Below are 23395 nucleotides of genomic sequence, written 5' to 3' on the forward strand. Positions count from 1 at the left end.
ACAAGAGACCCACTTCGGACCTAGGGACACATACAGACTGAAAGTGAGGGGATGGAAAAAGATACTCCATGCAAACGGAAATCAAAGAAAGCTGGAGTAGAATACTCATATCAGATAAAATAGACTTTAAAATAAAGAATGTTACAAGAGACAAGGAAGGACACTACATAATGATCAAGGATCAATCCAAGAAGAAGCTATAACAATTATAAATATATATGCACCCAACACAGGAGCACCTCAATACATAAGGCAAATGCTAACAGCTATGAAAGAGGAAATCAACAGTAACACAGTAATAGTGGGGGACTTGAACACCTCGCTTACACCAATGGACAGATCATCCAGACAGAAAATTAGTACGGAAACACAAGCTTTAAATGACACAAGAGACCAGATAGGTTTAGTTGATATTTATAGGACATTCCATCCAAAAACAGCAGATTACACTTTTTTCTCAAGTGCGCATGGAACATTCTCCAGGATAGATCACATCTTGGGTCACAAATCAAGCCTCAGTAAATTTAAGAAAATTGAAATCATATCAAGCATCTTTTCTGACCACAATGCTATGAGATTAGAAATGAATTACAGGGAAAAAAACATAAAAAACACAAACACATGGAGGCTAACCAATACGTTACTAAATAACCAAGAGATCACTGAAGAAATCAAAGAGGAAATCAAAAAATACCTAGAGACAAATGACAACGAAAACATGACGATCCAGAACCTATGGGATGCAGCAAAAGCAGTTCTAAGAGGGAAGTTTATAGCAATGCAATCCTACCTCAAGAAACAAGAAAGATCTCAAATAAACAATCTAACCTTACACCTAAAGGAACCAGAGAAAGAAGAACAAACAAAACCCAAAGTTAGTAGAAGGCAAGAAATCATAAAGATCAGAGCAGAAATAAATGAAAAAGAAATGTAGGAAACAATAGCAAAGATCAATAAAACTAAAAGCTGTTTCTTTGAGAAGATAAACAAAATTGATAAACCATTAGCCAGATTCATCAAGAAAAAGAGGGAGAGGACTCAGATCAATAAAATTAGAAATGAAAAAGGAGAAGTTACAACAGACACTGCAGAAATACAAAGCATCCTAAGAGGCTACTACAAGCAACTATATGCCAATAAAATGGACAACCTGGAAGAAATGGACAAATTCTTAGAAAGGTATAACCTTCCAAGACTGAATCAGGAAGAAATAGAAAATACGAACACACCAATCACAATTACTGAAATTGAAACTGTGATTAAAAATCTTCCAACAAACGAAAGTCCAGGACCAGATTGCTTCACAGGTGAATTCTATCAAACATTTAGAGAAGAGCTAACACCAATCCTTCTCAAACTCTTCCAAAAAACTGCAGAGGAAGGAACACTCCCAAACTCATTCTATGAGGCCACCATCACCCTGATACCAAAACCAGACAAAAATACTACCAAAAAAAAAGAAAATTACAGACCAATATCACTGATGAATATAGATGCAAAAATCCTCAACAAAATTCTAGCAAACAGATTCCAACATTGCTTTAAAAGGATCATACACCATGATCAAGTGGGATTTATCCCAGGGATGCAAGGATTCTTCAATATACACAAATCAATCAGTGTGATACACCATATTAACAAATTGAAGAAGAAAAACTATATGATCATCTCAATAGATGCAGAAAAAGCTTTTAACAAAATTCAACACCGATTTATGATAAAAACTCTCCAGAAAGTGGGCATAGAGGGAACCTACCTCAACATAATAAAGGGCATATACGACAAACCCATAGCAAACATCATTCTCAATGGTGAAAAACTTAAAACATTTCCTCTAAGATCAGGAACAAGACAAGAATGTCCACTCTCGCCACTATTATTCAACATAGTTTTGGAAATCCTAGCCACAGCAAACAGAGAAGAAAAAGAAATAAAAGGAATACAAATTGGAAAAGAAGTAAAACTGTCACTGTTTGTAGATGACATGACAGTACACATAGAGAATCCTAAAGATGCCACCAGAAAACTACTAGAGCTAATCAATGAATTTGGTAAAGTCGCAGGATACAAAATTAATGCACAGAAATCTCTTGAATTCCTATACACTAATGATGAAAAAACTGAAAGAGAAATTGAGGAAACATTTCCATTTACCACTGCAACAAAAAGAATAAAATACCTAGGAATAAACCTACCTAGGGAGACAAAAGACCTGTGTGTATAAAACTATAAGACACTGATGAAAGAAATTAAAGATGATACCAACAGATGGAGAGATATACCATGTTCTTGGATTGGAAGAATCAATATTGTGAAAATGACTATACTACCCAAAGTAATCTACAGATTCAATGCAATCCCTATCAAATTACCAATGGCATTTTTTACAGAACTGGAACAAAAAAATCTTAAAATCTGTATGGAGACACAAAAGACCCCAAACAGCCAAAGCAGTCTTGAAGGAAAAAAACAGAGCTGGAGGCATCAGACTCCCTGACTTCAGAGTATACTACAAAGCTACAGTAATCAAGACAATATGGTACTGGCACAAAAACAGAAATATAGATCAATGGAATAGGATAGAAAGCCCAGAGATAAACCCACACACCTATGGTCAACTAATCTATGACAAAGGAGGCAAGGATATACAATGGAGAAAAGACAGCCTCTTCAATAAGTGGTGCTGGGAAAACTGGACAGCTACATGTAAAAGAATGAAATTAGAACACTCCTTAACACCATACACAAAAATAAACTCAAAATGGATTAGAGACCTAAATGTAAGACTGGACACCATAAAACTCTTAGAAGAAAACATAGGAAGAACACTCTTTGACATAAATCACAGCAAGATCTTTTTTGATCCACCTCGTAGAGTAATGGAAATAAAAACAAAAATAAACAAATGGGACCTAATGAATCTTAAAAGCTTTTGCACAGCAAAGGAAACCATAAACAAGACGAAAAGACAACCTTCAGAATGGGAGAAAGTATTTGCAAACGAATCAGTGGACAAAGGATTAATATCCGAAATACATAAACAGCTCATGCAGCTCAATATTAAAAAAACAAACAACCCAATCAAAAAATGGGCGGAAGACCTACATAGACATTTCTCTAAAGAAGACATACAGATAGCCAAGAAGCACATGAAAAGCTGCTCAACATCACTAATTTTTAGAGAAATGCAAATCAAAACTGCAATGAGGTATCACCTCACACCAGTTAGAATGGGCATCATCAGAAAATCTACAAACAACAAATGCCGGAGAGGGTGTGGAGAAAAGGGAACCCTCTTGCACTGTTGGTGGGAATGTAAATTGATACAGACACTATGGAGAACCGTATGGAGGTCCCTTAAAAAAGAAAAATAGAATTACCATATAACCCAGCAATCCCACCACTGGGCATATACCCTGAGAAAACCATAATTCAAAGACACACGCACCCCAGTGTTCACTGCAGCACTATTTACAATAGCCAGGTCATGGAAGCAACCTAAATGTCGATCAACAGATGAATGGATAAAGAAGATGTGGTACATATATACAATGGAATATTACTCAGCCATAAAAAGGAACGAAATTGGGTCATTTGTAGAGATATGGATGGATCTAGAGACTGTCATACAGAGTGAAGTAAGTCAGAAAGAGAAAAACAAATATCATATATTAATGCAGATATGTGGAACCTAGAAAAATGGTACAGATGAACCAGTTTGCAGGGCAGAAATAAGAGACACAGATGTAGAGAACAAACGTATGGACACCAAGAGAGGAAAGTGACTCGTGGGGGTGGGGATGGTGGTGTGATGAATTGAGAGACTGGGATTGACATGTATACACTAATATGTATAAAATGGATAAGTAATAAGAACCTGCTGTATAAAAAAATAAAATTCAAAAATTCAAAAAAAACAAAGAAAGCAGAAAGCAGTTATTTCTACAGCACAATTTGAAGTGTGTATATGTATATATAAAAATAAATAAAATGATGGAAAGAAATACACTAAAATGTTCACAATTATCTCACAGTAGTTTTTAAATCCATATCATGTGCGAGTTCCATGCTAGGAAATTAATACACATATCTCAAATTCTTACAGCAATCCTCATGGTAGGTATTATGGTCCTCATTTTATAAGTGAGGAAATCAAGGCTTAGAAAGGTTAGTTATCTTGCTTAAGGTTAACACAGCTTTTATAACTGGGAGAGTGGAAACTTACTCCACATCTATCTCAAAGCCTATGACTCTCTCCACTATACTATCTTAACTAGTATCCCATGTTTTCTGCAACCACAGCACTTTCTACAGGATTTAAAATTTTCTGCTTACTGTCTCTCTACCAGTAAACATTTAGTCAGTGCTAAATAAATATTTATTTGAATAAACGAATGAGTGACTGTGTGAATGATTGAGTGTAATCCCTCTAGGCCAGACAGCTGGCAATAAGTTTTCCCTTCGGATTTTTGGAGATAGGAAGCAGAGCTTTCCTGATTTGGAAATGTAATGAACTCTAAATACGTTTCTGTATTATTAATATTACTAGCATTAAAAATCCAACGTTTGAAAAAACACATGTTTTAGTTTAATTCTGCTTAAATCTGTTATTTTTAGCATTTTGCCTTGATCTGTGATCAGGTCCTCCTCGTGGCTTTAAGTTTTCAGGGGAAGTCTAAAAATTATGTCCACGGCAAATGGAAAAATTTAGCTACTTTTGCATTCTGGCTTTTCTGTCTTTGTAAGCAAATCAAAAGAGACTTAAAATTCTCTAAATGTCTTCCATTTCAAGTCAGTCTTTCAAAATATTAGTTAGCAAAGAGGTAGAACAGAAAACCTACTTTTATAGGGCCTGGAACTCAAGTCTGCAGAGGAGAATACTAAGGGCTTGGGTTTTCTTGCCTCTTCTCTCAGCAGAGCTGTAATTGGGAAGAAAAGGTGATTGCTGCGTTAACCCTATGCTTTATTTTCAGTTTTTTTTTTCCTTCAAAGAAAACAGATATAATCTGGAAGAGTAAACAGGGAATTGTTTTAGATTAAAAGGTACTGACTTTAGAATCAAGTATTTGGTATACAGTATTCTGTGATATCCTTTTCCCCTTTTTAACAAAAATACTAAAAGCTTCTATAAGAATAAATTTTCAGTGTTGGTGCATATGTCTTGAGAAAGAAAAACAGGTTCAGATCCTACAGGCTGGAGAGACTGCTTAGGCTTACAGCAATTCAACTAACATTTTATTCATTTGAATTTATTCACTGAGTACCCAAAATGTGCCAGGCATATTCTAGACAGTGGGGATATGACAGTGAAACAAAACAGGTAACTCCATGCCTTCATATGAAGTTGATGGTTTGGCTGCCTTTATATTTACTGAGCAACTACTGTGTGTCACAAGATGAATCAGAGTTGGTTTTTGTCCTCAAGGGGTTCAAAAAAGTAGAAAAAACAGACATGCAAATTCAGTTTAATAGGATGCATGTAATAATTGAAGATTATACAAGATCAGAAGAGAGAATGATCTCATGCCTAATGGAGATAAGCACAGAATACTATGGTAGCACAGAGCAAGGTATTCTAAGGGGGTGAAGGGAAAAAAAATTGAGAAAAAACTTCCTAAAGGAGTAATATCTAGGTAAGCTTTAATGGATATTTAAGAATTTGTCAGAGAAGGAAGAAAGAAGGCAAGCATACCAGTTAAGCATTATACTTATAGGGAAATTATTTTTAAATCCTCACCAAACTAAATACATCTTTTCTTCTGGCTTTAGACTTTCTGGTTCCATATGATTCTTCTTCCTAGGAGTGCTTTAATTATAAATATTATGCTAGTTTAAAAGTCTTCTTTAAAAAGGTTATCTTTCCTACCATAATCTGGCCCATGGTCGCCTATGATAGCTTAGGCAAGGCTCAGCTGGGGGGCTTATATTTAAGTTAACTATAAGTCAATACAATGTGTTGCTAGGCCTTTGTCCCTTTTTCAGCAGCAAGTTATTTCCAGAACTCCCAGAGATCAGAATGAGTGTAACCAAGAAGTCCAGAGGAGACTACCCTAGTTTAATCTTGGTAGCATCTACATCTTCAGATGTCAGTACACAGCTACCACATAATAGCTCTGGTTAGAAGGTTATGTAAACCACAAATTCTTAGCTTAATTTTGTTCTGTTATTTAAGTAAAGGATACTTCATGCAATCTCTAGGACATCTAAGGACAAGAAACCAAGTAGAGCTAAGTCATGGATGCTTGAACTGAACAGTAAGGAACCAAGGTTCCTGTCTATCTCCCATGGTCTCTCATCTCTGTTTCTTTTCTCTGCTTTCCTACGCCGACTCACGGGTTTCTAGCCAGTCTATAATGTCATCTCGCGTGTGGCTTTAATTATCACCCTGATTCTGACCTTGTAACATGGTTGCCTATCCCCAATTCCTGACTTTAGTTTGTGGGGCCCATCTGTACTCCTCTGCATCCCTGTGTAGCTAAGACTAGGAAGCTGTGACTACTCTCTTATCCCCCCAGGTATGTGTGCAGGTGTGTGTGTCTGTAACACAGAGACATCTGAGATACGTGGTAGATGTTGCTAGCAATCAATTCATCAACAGTGGCTGATTTTGTCGGGGTGCTGACTGTATGACATTGAGCAAATGACTTTAAGCCTCATTTCCCTCTTCTATAAATATGAAGATAATACCTAAATGAGAGAACTATTTTAAGGACTGAATGAAGTGTGAAAAGTACCCAGAATAATATCTGGTACATGGTTGGTGCTCTGAAGGCCAAACCCTAAGACTGTATGTCCTACACAGATGGATTGGGTTCAAACACTACAAGAGGTTAATTATAACTTTGGGTTTTTCTGAACAGGAAGGAAGTATTCAGCTTTAATTCTTCCTTTTAAGAAGATTAATTTCCTCTAGGTCTCTTAAACAGCTAGCAGGTCTAGCAGGTTAGGAAAAGGGCGAGAAAGACAATGTTTTCTGGGTTTCTGTGGTAAAGGAAACCAGGACTAATTCTGGTATGAACTGCCTGTCTCTCCGGGCTTCAGCTCAGAGAGCCAGCATATTGCTTCAGTTCTCTACAGGACCACTCTCCTTTTGGAGCAACTCCTGCTAAGCCAAACAAAAAGTTCCTAAGAGGCCAGCTTCCTTAGGCTTAGATCAGATAACACTGTAAAAGAGGAGAAACTTTTAGCTCACCACTCAGCATCAAGAGCATCACAGTGACAATACTCAGTCTAAGCTCTGCTCTGGCTCTGGACATAAAATCCAAGATTTTTTTTTTTTTTTGCGGTACGCGGGCCTCTCACTGTTTTGGCCTCTCCCGTTGCGGAGCACAGGCTCCGGACGCGCAGGCTCAGTGGCCATGGCTCATGGGTCCAGCCGCTCCGCGGCATGTGGGATCTTCCCAGACCGGGGCACGAACCCACGTCCCCTGCATCGGCAGGTGGACTCCCAACCACTGTACCACCAGGGAAGCCCAATCCAAGACATTTTTGAATTAAAATTTTCAAGACAGTCTTTGGAACATCCATCTGTCATACTGCATTCAGAAATGGATAAAAAGACCTTCTAAAGCATATATATGTATATCTTCTTATTTCTTTAAAACAAAAAATAGAATATTACACTGAAAATACACGCTAATACTGCAACTTGCTTTTTTTAGTAAATATATCTTGGAAATCTTTCCTTTATCACCACACAGAGTTATACTTCATTCTTTTTAACAGTTGCACAATAATATAATTAATTACCCTGTTTAAATTGTTATAACTTTTCCCTGTTATGAAGGATGTTGCAAAGAACATTTTGCAATGAATATTTCCATACTCTTAAGTAAATATTTCTGTGGGATAGATTCTTCGGGGAGGAAGTGCTTAGTCAAAGAGTATATAATTTTAAGTTTTGATAGGTATCATCAACTACCCTACAAAAAGTTTATGTAAAACAGTGTAAGAAAATTTCCCCACAGCTTTACTAGCTTCATCACAAAATTTAAAAACCTTTGCCATACAATAAAGACAGTATTCTAAAACTGTTTAACATGCATTTTTATTTATAAGAGTAGGCATCTTTTCATATGTGTACTAGCTTTTTCTATGAACCAACTACCTATAACTTTTACCCATTTTTCTCTTGAGTCATTAGTCTTTTCCTTATTGATTTTTTTTTTTTTTTTTTTTTTTTTTTGCGGTATGCGGGCCTCTCACTGTTGTGGCCTCCCCCGTTGCGGAGCACAGGCTCCGGACACGCAGGCTCCGGACGCGCAGGCTCAGCGGCCATGGCTCACGGGCCCAGCCGCTCCGCGGCATATGGGATCCTCCCAGACCGGGGCACGAACCCGTATCCCCTGCATCGGCAGGCGGACTCTCATCCACTTGCGCCACCAGGGAGGCCCTCCTTATTGATTTTAAAGTGCTCTTTGTAATGTGAGGAAACTAGTGTTTGGGCTATCCTGGTATTGCAAATATCCCCTCCCCCCACTTTTGTTGTTTACTTTTACACTATGTTTATTCGGTTTTGTTTTCCCCCCACAATACAGAATTTAAAAACTTGTTATTAGTCAAACTTACCAATCCTCTTTTTTTTTTAAATGGCTTCTAAGATTTATTTGATACTTAGAAAGCTTGAGTTAGTTCTAAGATCACATACTGATGAAGCTAATGTCTTAATGCACATGTAGACTAGCAGACATTCAGCAAAAGATATCAGCATCCAAGCCAAACAGTGGCATCCCTAAGGAAACTCCTGCCTCATCCTTATTACCCCAGGCACTACTCCCGGGCCCATGCATTACTTCAACTGGTAAATGTTGGGACGTGGTAATGCTAGTCACCAAATAATGATGCAGTCAGATTTGCAATTTAGAAAGTCCTCTGGTAGTTTTGTGGAGGATGGATTAAAAGGGGAGAGCCTGGAGGCAGAAGACTACCAAGGAGAATGCTATATTAAGCCAGTTGAGAAATGATGGACTGTTAGCTAAAAATCAATATTGAGATACATTACCTTATTAATTTCTGCCCAGTTTTAGTGATGGATTTTGCCACTAAAGTTAATCTGAACCACTGATGTTAGTTCAGCTCAAAAACCATTCAATCCCTCCCTCCCTCCCACTGCTGCTGGAACATCTTCCAGCCGTCATGACACTCCTGCTGCCTGAGGTGCCCTTTTCCCATTTATTAAGCCTGGGGATCTCTGGCTTTTTTTTTTTTTTCCTCTTGTTTCATAATGTAATTTTCTCAAGGTTATAGAGACAATGGCCTATAAGACTTTGTATTCATCTTGGTATCCTCAGCCCCCAACACAGCAGTTAGAATATATTTAGGTATATATTAAATGTCTGTTGCTTTGAATTTTTTTTTTTTTTTTTTTTGCGGTACGCGGGCCTCTCCCTGTTGTGGCCTCTCCTGTTGTGGAGCACAGGCTCCGGACGCACAGGCTCAGTGGCCATGGCTCACGGGCCTAGCCGCTCCGCAGCACGTGAGATCTTCCCAGACCGGGGCACGAACCCGTGTCCCCGGTATCGGCAGGTGGACTCTCAACCACTGTGCCACCAGGGAAGCCCCTGTTGCTTTGAATTTTAAAAAATTGTGGTAAGTCCAATTCATTTTTTAAACTCTTAAAATCAATTTTTTTGGTAAATTTAACTTACATATAATAAAATGTACCTACTTTAAACATACAGTTCAATGAGTTTTGTCAAATGTATACTACTGTAATCACTACTGCAAATCAAGATATAGAGTACTTCCATCATTCCCCCCAAATTCCCTTGTGCTTCTAGTATACTATTATGCAACTCTACTATACTCTCATACTACTTAGCACATTTTATTGTAATAATTTAACCTGTCCCTCTCTCTCTAAACTGTGAGCAACTTGAAGGTAAAACTCCATCTTTTTATCTTTAGCATCTAGCAACACAGTAGGTGATCAATTAAAAGTTCTTACTATGCACCAACTACTGCTCTAAGCTCTTTACAAGTATTTTTCACAACCACCATGTGTCAGGTACAATGTGTCCCAGATGAGGAAAGTGGGGTACAGAAAGGTAGACACCTGTCCAGGGTCACAAAGCTCACTTACTAAACTTCTCTTGTCAAAGACAGTATAAGTTTTCTTTTCTCCACAGCTTTCCCTATAGCTTTTCTACTTAGTCAACTGCAGAAATACTCGTCTCTTCTCTAACTATTGATGTACAAAATTACTTCTGCTGTCTAAACTGTCACCACATCTCCTTTCCTTCCATTCACCAAGCATATACTGAATGCCTTACCAATCCAGGTAGGTATCTAGTGTCAAGGAATTTGGGTGGAAGACATTAACATGTAGACAACTAGAAAAATATACAGGGCAGAATGTTAATTTTCATAGGTGAAACAAAGGATTGCTAAAGCAGTCCTTCCTTGAAGCTATGTCTCCTAGGTTTACTTTTTCCTTTCCATCCCTAAAGGAGTCTTCATAGTCAGATTACTATATATGCCTCTTACTTACCTTGAAAGAGTCTCTTTCCCATTCGGAATAGTCTATGTTCCCCTGCCAGGTTGAATCGTTGCTCATTCCATATGGGACTATTCTGTTTAAAGACCTGTAACTCCCTGCTCAGCTGTTAAGGCCTTGTACACACTGCTCCCACCAACCTGTTCAATCCCATCTCTCAAAGCTTTGAGACATAACCTCCACTATTCCAGCCAGGAATAAAGAACCTCCCTCAAGTACCATTCTAATTTGTCCTGCTGTGCCTTTATACTTTTCCTAATTCTATATTGAAATTTACCAATTTTCAATATAATGCCTTTAATCCCAACAACTCGAAGAGGTAAAGGGTAGATGGGGCGAAGAAGAGGTAAGGGTCTCTTTAACAGACCTTGAGATGGGGAGGTAGTGGAGCTGAGGCTCTGTATAATTCTTTATCACAGCAAGCTCTGGGAAAGCCCCATTTGGCAGAGCTTCTGGGCTGGAGCCACAGAATCACCAAACTTAGGCTTGTCCTCAAGGAACACCACTGTACTACACTTGTCAGGTGTGGGAGCTGCTAACTGGTGGTGGCCAAATGAGCTACAGCAGCCAGGATGAGGCTAGCTTTGTTGCAAAACAGTCTGCATAGCCAGACACCAAAAGCTACAATCCCATTTGGTAGTGTTAAGGAAGTACTGTTAGATTTTTTTTTTGAAGTGTGATAGTAATATTGAGGTATTTGTTTATGTTTTAGGGATATATACTGAAATATTTATAGATAATTACAACTGAAATAATTACAGACGAAATTATATCATAATGACTTGCTTTAAAATAATCCAGTGTGGGCCTCCCTGGTGGCGCAGTGGTTGGGAGTCCGCCTGCCGATGCAGGGGATACGGGTTCGTGCCCCGGTCTGGGAGGATCCCATGTGCCGCGGGGCGGCTGGGCCCGTGAGCCATGGCCGCTGGGCCTGCGCGTCCGGAGCCTGTGCTCCGCAACGGGAGAGGCCACAACAGTGAGAGGCCCGCATACCGCAAAAAGAAAAAAAAAATAATAATAATAATCCAGTGTGACACTAGCAAGATTGGCGGTAGCAAATATAAAAAAAGATTGGCCATGAATTGGTGACTATTGAAGCTGTGTGATGGATACATGGGAGTTCATTACATCACTTTCTCTACTTTTGTATTTGTGTGAAATTTGCCATAGGAAAATAATTTTTAAAAAAATCATGATCTCTACCACTATTGTATCCCCTCTCAGCATGTCAAGGGCAGGACCTATTTCACAGGACTTCATTTTCATTTGGGCATAAAAAATAAACCCTTTAGGGACTTCCCTGGTGGCGCAGTGGCTAAGACTCTGCGCTCCCAATGCAGGGGGCCCGGGTTCCATCCCTGGTCAGGTAACTAGATCCCACATGCATGCCGCAACTAAGAGTTCACGTGCCACAACTAAGGAGCCTTCCTGCCACAACTAAGGAGTGGGTGAGCTGCAACTAAGGAGCCCACGAGCTGAAACTAAGACCCAGAGCAACCAAATAAATACAAAATAAATAAATAAATAAATAAATAATAAACCTTTAATGGCAAAGAGTTAACTTCATTTTTATAGTATGGATAGCCTACACTGGTATGTGGAAAACGGGTCCTGGATCACTCTAATCCTGGTAGCAATTTCCTTGCTATTTAAAAAGCAAAGTCTCTACAATCCACTGTGGAGCTAAGGCTGTAAGTTCCATGAGGGCAGGGTCCATGTCTGCTTATTCACCATGGATCCCACAGTTGATCTAGCACAATGCCTGCCTCCTAACAGGTGCTTAATAAATATGTGTTGATTGAATGAAAAACAGAATAATAAATCAGAGGGGAGCAGGGCAATACTGTCCTGGTGGAAAAAATAGAGAAACAATAATCCCTGGGAAAGCTTTCTAGGAGTCCAGATGATTTGTTTCACCATTGGCTCTACATGGGCCTTTCTGTAGTGGTTTAGCAGGTGTTGTAGGCAGGTGAGGGTTAGGATGCTGCAAGAAATATTATACTGGGCATGGAGGAACAATTCCTCTTCCCCTTAATATTCCTGTATATATCCCCTTAATATTCCTGACTTTAAGTGCATGCTTAGCACTTAAACTCAGGTTCTCAGACTCCCTTCCCCAGCTGGTCTGAGGGAACTTGCTGCTGCGGTACCAGCCTGATTGCTTTCCAGTCTACCAGTACTATTCAAGGCAGAAACTTATCCAGCAGCCATCAAGGAAGACTAGCTGCTCCTCTTCTTAACCATGCAGTTATTAAATCTTTTCCTTCCTGTTCCTCTGAGGACTCTAGTTGAATTTCCTATCAAAAATCCTTGAGATCAACCACAAAAGGAAGTTTTCTCTCTGGAAATCCACGTCCTATGATCTGCCAGACACAGTCTCTGGGAAGTATTTAAGGCCCACAGTTCTGTTATCAAAGCAAAATCAGGGAAAGTACCAAATTTTGTTTCTCTGCATTCATGAAACTTTATTCGATGTGAAGGACTTTTCCAAAATTGGAGGAAAACTTGCTCTTCTTTCTTTCCTCCTCTTGGGTAAGTGTCTGGCCCTTTGCTAAGAGGGCCCATCTATAGGATAATTGCCTAGGGAAAGGACATTTGCTTGCAGACAAATAGCACCAGAGCTGAGGAGCTCACCCTTGCAGAAGGAAGGAAGAAGAGCCTGAAACTGCAGAGAGATGCTTCATAAGATGCTATTAGTTTTATAAAAATAAATTATTGGTTTATCATAGTACAGGTCCCCAAAATACAAGCAGGAGACTCTGGTACAGATGAAATAACAGTATGCTGTAACATGAATTCATTTCTATAACAAACTGTGTTATTTATATAACTGGTTATTGTCAAGGTTTAAAACTGTTAATTAAGTCATAAGGTAGCTTAAGTGCTGTAGGTTTGACTCTATGCCCCTCCTTCTTACTTATTTTCCATTAGGAAGTCCACAACGTATTTTTTCAAGCAGTAGAGATGGGCGTCCACAAGGCCTGTGTGGAAACGTATTCTAGGGTGCCTGCGAAAAAAATAAGAGAGAAGAGGGTCACATGAGTTCTATCCTATTATTAGGTAGTAGGCATTAGAAAGTTAATAAGGGTGAGAGCCATGCTGCCTACACCCCACTCTGGGAAGACCAAGAAGGTGGATATCGGCTCTGATCCTACCACAGAAAAGGTTTTCTCTTTATATAAGCCCTATCTCACACTTTATGAGGTCTTCAGGCTGCCAAAGACATTGAAAATTTGTGAGCCATCAAATCATTGACAAGTCATTCTTCTATTTTACTACAAATTCCTACCCACAATTCTTGTAACTAACATTTTCCTGCTTCTACTCCAACTGCCCCACTTCCTGCAGGCCACACTTTAGCCATGCATTCCTCTAGTATTTGGCATGTATTACTCCATGTTCATAGAAGATGAAGTAAAATTCTATGAATACTTTCTAAGTCCCGACTCTTAATTATTCATTAGGGCTCTCCTCGGGTATACTCCCTCTAGAAAACCTTCCCTGACAACCCAAATTTGTGTTCCCACAACACTTGGTGCCCACCTCTACTAGATAACTTACCATACAGTAAAGTAACAGCTTACTTACTTATGCTCTCTCCCACTAGACTAATAAAAGTTCCCTGAGGGCAGAGATTTATTTTTATAGTGTTAGCACTTAGCGTTGTACCTCACACAGAATAAATATTTAATAGATAGTTGTTGAATAGACAAATACATGAATAAATTAGGTCAAATTAAGGCATTTCCCTAGTTGCTATTTAGTCTGCCATCTTTGGTTTCAGCCTTAAGAAATGTCATGCTTATAATATAATGTTCAAGGTCATTTTATTTAATAAAATAAAGATAGCTGAAGGAGAGGAGGGGAGGAGTAGGGTGGAAAAATGGCAATTCCAGTCATAGCTGCCTGGTTGTCATCTTTCTTCTACTCTTGTGTTACTCTGCTTTGACTGGCTCATAGTCTTAAGGAAAATTATTCTCATGGGATCTAGATACCCTAGAAGTAATTTATCAAATAGATTAAGGTACACCACCCTGGGCTTCCACTCTTTTGGAAGAAGGGGGAACAAAATGCTTCCAAAAGAGCAAGAGAAGAGTCAGATTTCGGATCTCACACCCATAACCTACACAATCCCACTAAGCCAATTAATGTATACAATGAGGATGAAGAAGAAAGTAGAAGATACATCCCAATTCTAACTTCCTGAGAGTATTGAGTTCTAAGAAATTCTTCAGGAAATAGAATTTTGCAAATGTGAATGTGGCTACTTGCCTTGTGGTGCCTGGGTTTCATCTGAAGTTCACACCCTGATAATTCTATCCCTTGATCTAACCAATCTGGAAAGTTGAACTCTCCTGTTCAGTTCCTTGGTTTACAAATTCCTTGAATCATTCAACATACTCTACTTAAATTATTTCGTCCTTGCAACTACCTCATGAAGTAGATATATTACTCTCATATTTATAGCTGAAGTCAACTTGTATCATATACCCGGGAAAGGAATAACTTAAAAGTTTGGGGCTTCCCTGGTGGCGCAGTGGTTGAGAGTCCGCCTGCCGATGCAGGGGACGCGGGTTCATGTCCTGGTCCAGGAAGATCCCACATGCGGCGGAGCGGCTAGGCCCGTGAGCCATGGCCACTGAGCCTGCGCGTCCGGAGCCTGTGCCCCGCAGTGGGAGAGGCCACAACAGTGAGAGGCCCGCGTACCGCAAAAAAAAAAAAAAAAAGTTTGAGTAATCATCTAAACTGTTACCAATCCCTAGCTCATATGGCACTAACATTCATACAGCATTTTACAGTTTATAAACTATTTTTCAGCTTTTTACTCTCATCACATAAAGTAGGTAAAACCAGAAAGTTCTTGCATTAAAAAAAATTTCCAAAAATTTAGCTGGTATAATCAAAGCTAGAGATTTAGCTACAAATCTGGAATACAATGAAGGAACAGAGACGGGCAATTCAGAGATTTTTTTTTCTTTCGCATTAAATTTGTATTGAATGTGAATCTTGGTACCGGGAGATCAATGCCATTTAAGTTGCCAAAAAAGTTGTTTCCTTATTTTATTTTTTCCCATTTATTTTTAAAATAAATTTTATTTATTTTATTTTTGGCTGTGTTGGGTCTTTGTTGCTATGCGCGGGCTTTTCTCTGGTTGTGGCGAGTGGGGGCTACTCTTCGTTGCGGTGCGTGAGCTTCTCATTATGTTGCCTTCTCTTGTTGTGGGGCATGGGCTCTAGGCGTGCAGGCTTCAGTAGTTGTGGCATGTGGGCTCAGTAGTTGTGGCTCGCGGGCTCTAGAGCACAGGTTCAGTAGTTGTGGCGCACGGGCCTAGTTGCTCCGAGGCATGTGGGATCTTCCTGGAACAGGGCTTGAACTCATGTCGCCTGCACTGGCAGGCAGATTCTTAACCACTGCACCACCAGGGAAGCCCCCATTTAATTGTTTTTAAATGGTATTAGAAATAAGAATTGATATTTTAGAAGAAAACAAAATAAACAATACCAAAAAACCTCAAAGAGGCACCGGCAAGATCTGGGTAACTGGTTGATTGCTCTGGGCCAGGAAGATGTTTTGGATTTGTATAAAATAAAGTAAGAAATCAGTAAATGGAAATGATAAGACATTTAGAAATAGTTATAATTTTATGTTCAAAAAATAAGTTAAAACAAGTTGCCAACCATAGAAAAAGCTTATTACAATAAAAATAATATATATATATGAAAAATTTGTGGGAATCCTTTCAGTGATGAAAACTCAGAGGAATGGTATAAAATTTTTAATCTTCAAAGTCTATAGGATCTTTGAAAAGCTTCCTAAGAAGCTTTTTCTTCTCTTCATCTAACATAAAAAGAATTTTAAAAATGCTTTCAAAAAGGTCTATTATAAAAAAAGGAGAGTGGAGAAGAAAAGATCTTAGAAAAGCAGAACAAATAAAGGACAAAAATTTAAAAGTCTAGAAAACCTAGGACAATATAAGCCATTAGGATTATTTTTATAGACCTATTTTAAAAATAGTAAGTTGTATATTTTAGAATTTTAATTTGTAATGTTTAAAATTTAAGGGAAATCAAGCATCTTTTTATGATCTTAAAAACAGGAATACCAATTTTTTTTTTTTGTGTGGTACGCGGGCCTCTCACTGTTGTGGCCTCTCCCGTTGCGAAGCACAGGCTCCGGACATGCAGGCTCAGCAGCCATGGCTCACGGGCCCAGCCGCTCTGCGGCATGTGGGATCTTCCTGGACCGGGGCACGAACCCGTGTCCCCTGCATCGGCAGGCGGACTCTCAACCACTGCACCACCAGGGAAGCCCAGGAATACCAATTTTTAAAGCAAGGAACAAAACCAATAGGTATTAATTATAACAATTATTAATAATATTATTTTAGAATAAATGAGGAATGTATACATGAAATAAATATTGGGAAAGATGCAAGGATAAGCATTTACTGTTTAACTGCAAAGATCAATGGCTTTTAAAGTATCTTCATAAAAGTCCTTAGCTGGTCTGTATAATTTACTATTTTAACCATTTTCAAGTGTACAGTTCTGTGGCATTAACTACATTCACATTGTAATGCAACTGTTACCAACATCCATCTCCAGCACTTTTTCATCTTTCCCAGTTGAAATTCTGTACCCATTAAATACTAACTCCCCATTCCCTTCTTCCTCCTAGCCCCTTGCAACCACCATTCTACTTTATGTCTTTATGATTCTGACTACCCTAGGAATCTCATATAAGAAGAAGCATACAATATTTGTTTGTCCTTGTGACTGGCTTATTTCACTTAACATAACGTCTTTACAATTTATCTATATTGGAGCATGTGTCAAAATTTCCTTCCTTTTGAACTCTGGATAATATTTCATTGTATGTATGTACCACGTTTTCTTTATCAATTCATCTGTCTATGGATACTTGAGTTGCTTCCACTTTTTGGTTATTGTGAATAATGCTGCTATGAACATGAGTGTACAAATATCAATTTAAGTCTCTGCTTTCACACACACATTTCTTAAATTTTTATCATGGAAAATTTCAAACATACACAAAATAAGAGAAAAACATAATAAATTCCCATGTGCACATCAAGTAGTTTCAACAATTATCAACATTTTCTAATCTTTAAAAATTTTTTGCTGTAGTATTTATTATGGGTTAAATTGTGTCCCCCCAAAAGATGTTGAAGTCCTAACCTATAGTACCTGTGAATATGACCTTATTTGGAAATATGACGTCTGTAGATGATCAAGTTAAGGTTAGGTCATTAGAGTGCCCCTAATACAGTATGACTAGTACAGTACCCTTAAAAAGGGGAAATCTGAACACAGAGACAGACATGCTTAGAGTGAAGACAATATAAAGACACGAGGAGAATGCTATCTATAAGCCAAGGATGCCTGAGGTTACCAGAAATTAGGAGAGACGGGTGGAACAGATTCGCCCTCATAGACCTCAGAAGGAACCAACCCTGCCAATACCTTGATTTCAGATTTCTAGCCTCAAGAACTGTTAAGACAACAAACTTCTGTTGTTCTAGGCCACCCAGTTTATGGCGCTTTGTTACAGCAAACTAATATAGTATTTTAAAGCATATTCCAGACATAATGTCATTTTACTGTGAATATTGCAGTATGTGTAGTATGCAGTTCCAACTGATAAGGACTCTGAAATATAATCACTACGTCATTATTACACCTAATAAAATTATCAACGACTTCATAATGTCATCTAATATCCAATCCAAATTCAAATTTGTCTTTTCACAGTTAGTCTGTCTGAATCAGGATTCAATCAAAGCCTCACAATGTATTTGGCAATTTCATTTTTAAAAAGTTTCCCTTCCTGGGACTTCCCTAGTGGCACAGTGGTTAAGAATCCGCCTGCCAATGCAGAGGACATGGGTTTGAGTCCTGGTCCGAGAAGATCCCACATGCCACGGAGCAACTAAGTCCGTGAGCCACAACTACTGAGCCTGTGCTCTAGAGCCTGCTTGTCTAGAGCCTGTGCTCCGCAACAAGAGAAGCCACCGCAATGAGAAGCCCGCGCACCACAATGAAGAGTAGCCCCTGCTTGCCGCAACTAGAGAAAGCCTGCGTGTAGCAACTAAGACCCAACGCAGCCAAAAAAAAAAAAAAAAAAAAAAAAAGTTCCCCTTCCTTATTCCCCTGACAAGCCATATCTAAATTTGGCTGGTTGCTTTGTTGGAGTGTCTTTTTTAAACAGCTTTATTGATGTATAATTTATATACCATAAAATTCACCTGTTTTAGGTGTACAATTGAACGAGTTTTAGAAAATTTACAGAGCTGTACAACTATCACCACAATCCAGTTATAGAACATTTCTATCACCTAAATAAAATCTCACATGACTGTTTGCAACCAATAAATCCCCTCACTCTCAGTTTCACACAATCACTAATCTGCCTCCTATAGATTTGCTTTTTCTGTTTTTAAAAAAATTATTATAGGGACTTCCCCGGTGGTCCAGTGGGTAAGACTCCACACTCCCAGTGCAGGGGGCCCAGGTTCGATCCCTGGTTGGGGAACTAGATCTGCATATGTGCTGCAACTAAGAGTCTGCATGCCACAACTAAAAGATCCCACATGCCTCAATGAAGATCTGTATGCTGCAACTAAGACCCAGCGCAGCCAAAATAAATAAATAAATATTTAAAAAAATTATTAGTCATTCTAGTGGGTGTAAAATAGCATCTCGTTGTTTATATCTACATTTCTTTAGTGACTAACAATATTGAGAATCTTTTTATATTCTTATTAGCCATCTGTATATTTTCTTTGGTGAAGTGTCCATTAAAATCTTTTGCTTATTTTGAAATTGGGTTGTTTATCATCTCCTTGAATTCTAACAGTCCTTATGTTTTTATTTTCTTAATGGTGTCTTTTGAGGTTTGAATGGCGACTTTAATTTTGAGGATATAAAACTTATCAATCCTTCTTTTATGAATTATGTTATTGGTGTTTTAACTAAGAATTCTTTCCCTAACTCAATTTCACAAAGATTTTTTTCTAAAACTTTTACAGTTTTAGCTCTTATATTAGGTCTGTAATCCATTTTCATTTTTGTGTATGGAGAGAGGTTAGGGTCTAAATTAATTTTTTTGAATGTGAATATCAAATTGTCCCAGCACCATTTGTGTAAAATACTATCCTTTGCTCATTAAGTTGCTTTGACATCTCTGGTGAAATTCAATTGACCATAAATGTAAGGGTAAATTTTTGCACTCTCAATTCTGTCCCACTGCTCTGTATGTCTATCCTTATGCCAGTACCATACTGTCTTGATTACTATAGCTTTATAGCAAGTTTTGAATTGGAGAAGTATGAGTTCTTCAACTTTTTTGTTCTTTTTCAAAAGTGTTTTAGTTATTCTGGGTCCTCTGAATTTGCACATAACATTTAGGATCAACTGGTCAATTTCTACAAAAACTTTACTGGGATTCTGATGGGTTTGTGTTGAATCTAAAGATCAGTTTGGGGAGAAATGCCATCTTAACAATATTGAGTTGGGATTAACATATACACACTGCTATACATAAAATAGATAACCAATAAGGACCTACTGTACAGCACAGGGAACTATACTACATATATATAACTGAATTACTGTGCTGTACACCTGAAACTAAAATTAACTATACGTCAATAAAAAAATAAAAAATAAAAATATTAACCTTAAAAGAAAAAAAACCCAACATTGAGTCTTCCAATCCAGAAACACTGGAATGTGTTTCCATATACTTAAACTTTATTTCTCTTGCCTTTTGCCTCACTGCAGCCGAGAAAGCAAGATGGTTCACCAGCAGCTCTACTGGAGCCATCCAAAAAAATTTGGCCAGGGTTCTCGCTCTTGCCGCATCTGCTCAAACCGGCACAGTACGATCCAGAAATATGGCCTCAATATGTGCCGCCAGTGTTTCCTCCAGTACATGAAGGACATCAGCTTCATTAAGTTGGACTAAGTGAACTTCCCTGAATGGGTCATCCAGCACATCTACCTTATGCAGAAACAATGCTAGCTCTTTGTATATAAAATAAAAAATTTAAAACTTCAAAAAAAAACCCCCACACTTTACTTCTCTCAGCATGGTTTTGTAATTTTCAGTATTATGTCTTGATCTTCTATTAAATTTATTCCTAAGTATTTTATTCATTTTGATGCTATTATAAATGGAATTGTTTTCTTATAACTTCATTTTTATTGTCCATTGACAGTATATAGGAATATAATTGACTTTTGTACATTGATCTTGTATCCTACAACCTTGCTGAACTCTTATTAATGCCAGTAGTTTTGTGGATTCCTTAAGATTTTCTACATATAGGATCATGCTGTCTACAGATAAAGGTAGTTGTACTTCTTCCTTTCCAATCTGAATGCCATTTATGTCTTTTTCTTGCCTGAATGAACTGGCTATAATGTTAAATAGAAAAAGCCAGAGAGGCCATTCTTGCTTTGTTCCCATCTTAAGGGAAAACATTCAGTCCTTCACTATTAAATATGACATTATTTAAGTTTTTTGTATTCTCTAAGTTTTTTGTAGATACCCTTTATCAGGCTGAGGCAGTTCCCTTCAATTCCTAGTTTGTTGAAAGTCTTTTTTTTTTTTCTAATTTATTTTATATTTGGCTGCGTTGCATCTTCATTGCTACGCACAGGCTTTCTCTAGTTGTGGCAAGTGGGGGCTACTCTTTGTTGCGGTGCATGGGCTTCTCATTGCAGTGGCTTCTCTTGTTGCAGAGCACAGGCTCTAGGCGTGTGGGGTTCAGTAGTTGTGGCATGTGGGCTCAGTAGTTGTGGCACATGGGCTGAGTTGCTCCACGGCATGTGGGATCTTCCCAGACCAGGGCTCGAACCCATGTTCCTTGCGCTGGCAGGCAGATTCTTAACCACTGGGCCAACAGGGAAGCCTTCTTGAGAGGTTTCATCATGAATGGGTGGTGCATTTTTAAAAATGTTTTTTTCTGTGTCTATTGAGATAATCATGTAGTTTTTAATCTTTTATTCTATTAACATAGTATATTAATTGTTTTTCAGATATTAAACCAATCTTGCACCCTTAGGATAAATCTCACTTAGGCATGGTTGCTGGATTCATTTTGCTAATATTTTCTTGAAGATTTTTTCACCTATATTCATAAAGGATATTGGTCTTGTGTTTTCTTTATCTAGCTTTGGTATCAAAGAGTTATACTGGTCTCATAGAATATGTTGGGAAGTATTCCTTCTTTCATTTTCTGGAAGACTTTGTGAAGGGTTGGTATTATTTCTTTTTTAACTGTCTGATAGAATTCACTAAAGAAGCCATTCTTACATTTTGAAGCCTCAAAGACGTTTCTTTGTTGAAAGATTTTAAATTACTAAGTTGATTTCATTAATTGCTCTAGGTTTACTCAGGTTTTCTACTTCTTCTTGAGTCAGTCAAGATGTATAGCACATGATCATTATGGTTCAGACTATAGCACACTGATTAACCCAGGACTCTCCTATGCTCTCAACTCACATCTGTTCTCAGTATATTGCTATGTGTAAGCTTTTTTTTTTTTTTGGCTGCGCCATGCAGCTTGTGGGATCTCAGTTCCCCAACTAGGGATCGAACCCAGGTCCCTGAAGTGAAAGTGGCGAGTTCTAACCACTGGACCACCACGGAATTCCCTGTGTGTGAACTTTAACCCAATACTCTAATTGATTCTAGTTACTTAAGGGAAGGAAGGACTGGAACCAGCATCTGCTGAATAGTTATTATGTGCCAGGCATTTTGCAATGTGCTTTCACATCTTCACAACATCTCCATCTTCCTTTTACAGATTAGGAAAACACAGACTCAGAGAGGTTAAGTAAGTTTCCTAGGTCACAGAGGTAGACAGTAGTAGAACTGGGATTGAAATGTAGGTATTTGTGACTCTAAGGCTTTTCTATTACCTCATAAGGTCTCTCAAGCAACTTCTTTCTTTTCTCCATACATAATCCTAGGAGTTCTATATAGATGAAGCCCTGTTCCAGTCTCACATCTAAATCCAAGGCAAGAAAGGTAGAATGCCTGGCTGTAATTTTTTAAAAAATCCCTGCTTTTGTACTTGTTCCCTTGCTGAATACCCTATTTAGGAGTCCATCAACCACTAGTACCATTCAAGAAGGAATTTGCTAAGGAATGGGGTTCTAAGTGTTGACCTAAGACAAGCCTAGAGGAACTCTTTATCATTCTGCTTCCAAGTTTCTAAGCAGATGTTAAGAAATGCTATCAAAGAAGTAGCTGCCTGTTTTGGGCAAATTACTTTTAAATGTCAAGGAGTTCAAAGACCAAGCTGTACCTGTGTTCGTTTCAATATTTACTTACCCAAGTTTTCTCCTCATATTAACAACTCGAAGTACTGTGTGTGAGGGACAAAGTTTTAAGATTTCCAGAGAAGCTGGAAGAAAGACTGCCACATGGACACTAGTCCTCAGGATTATGCAGAACTGAAGACTCAAGATTTTTCTGAGAGCTTTGCTTTAACTCAAAGAAAACTGAACACAGAGCTATGTGTACCACCAACATTGTACAAAACAAAACAATGTAAAATTACAGAGCTAGGGAATAAAAAAGCAGCTCAGAAAGGCAGCCCAGAAAGAAAGAAATATACCCATTAAAGAGAAGATAAATACTGAAAAAAAAACCCCAGCCAAACCCCCAAAACCAAGTAATTACTATGGTTAAAATCATACCAGTTTTCTCCCTAGCAGAATAAACTTAAGAATTTAAATGCCCAAATCTCTTAATAACTCTAAAAAAAGGTCTGAGTTCCTTTAGTTAATAAGATCTATTAACCCCCACGCCCAACCCCAAAGATCTTAAGGGATTCAGATGCTCATTTCCTTCAAATCTATAGAATT

The 23395-nt window shown here is 38.3% G+C and overlaps 2 protein-coding genes across 3 annotated transcripts in view; one reads left to right on the forward strand and one right to left on the reverse strand.

Annotated features, from left to right (window-relative positions):
• EIF2B3 (eukaryotic translation initiation factor 2B subunit gamma) overlaps positions 1–23395 on the reverse strand; it is a 146343-nt gene that overhangs the window by 34437 nt on the left and 88511 nt on the right. For both annotated transcript variants that reach the window (XM_060083102.1, XM_060083095.1), the window contains exon 6: positions 13413–13502. In XM_060083102.1, coding sequence (XP_059939085.1) covers positions 13413–13502 — 90 coding nt within the window. The remainder of the gene's footprint in view (positions 1–13412; positions 13503–23395) is intronic.
• On the forward strand, positions 20304–20483 carry LOC132479538 (small ribosomal subunit protein uS14-like). Its single transcript, XM_060083085.1, has one exon. The coding sequence runs from the start codon at positions 20313–20315 to the stop codon at positions 20481–20483; it is 171 nt and encodes a 56-aa protein (XP_059939068.1). The 5' UTR covers positions 20304–20312.

This window comes from Mesoplodon densirostris, chromosome 2, assembly GCF_025265405.1.
Source record: "Mesoplodon densirostris isolate mMesDen1 chromosome 2, mMesDen1 primary haplotype, whole genome shotgun sequence".
NCBI classification, from domain to species: Eukaryota; Metazoa; Chordata; class Mammalia; order Artiodactyla; family Ziphiidae; genus Mesoplodon; species Mesoplodon densirostris.

What these genes read in the sequence shown, in the direction of transcription:
- LOC132479538 (XM_060083085.1), top strand. Translation starts at nt 20,313, where the DNA reads ATGGTTCACCAGCAGCTCTACTGGAGCCATCCAAAAAAATTTGGCCAG.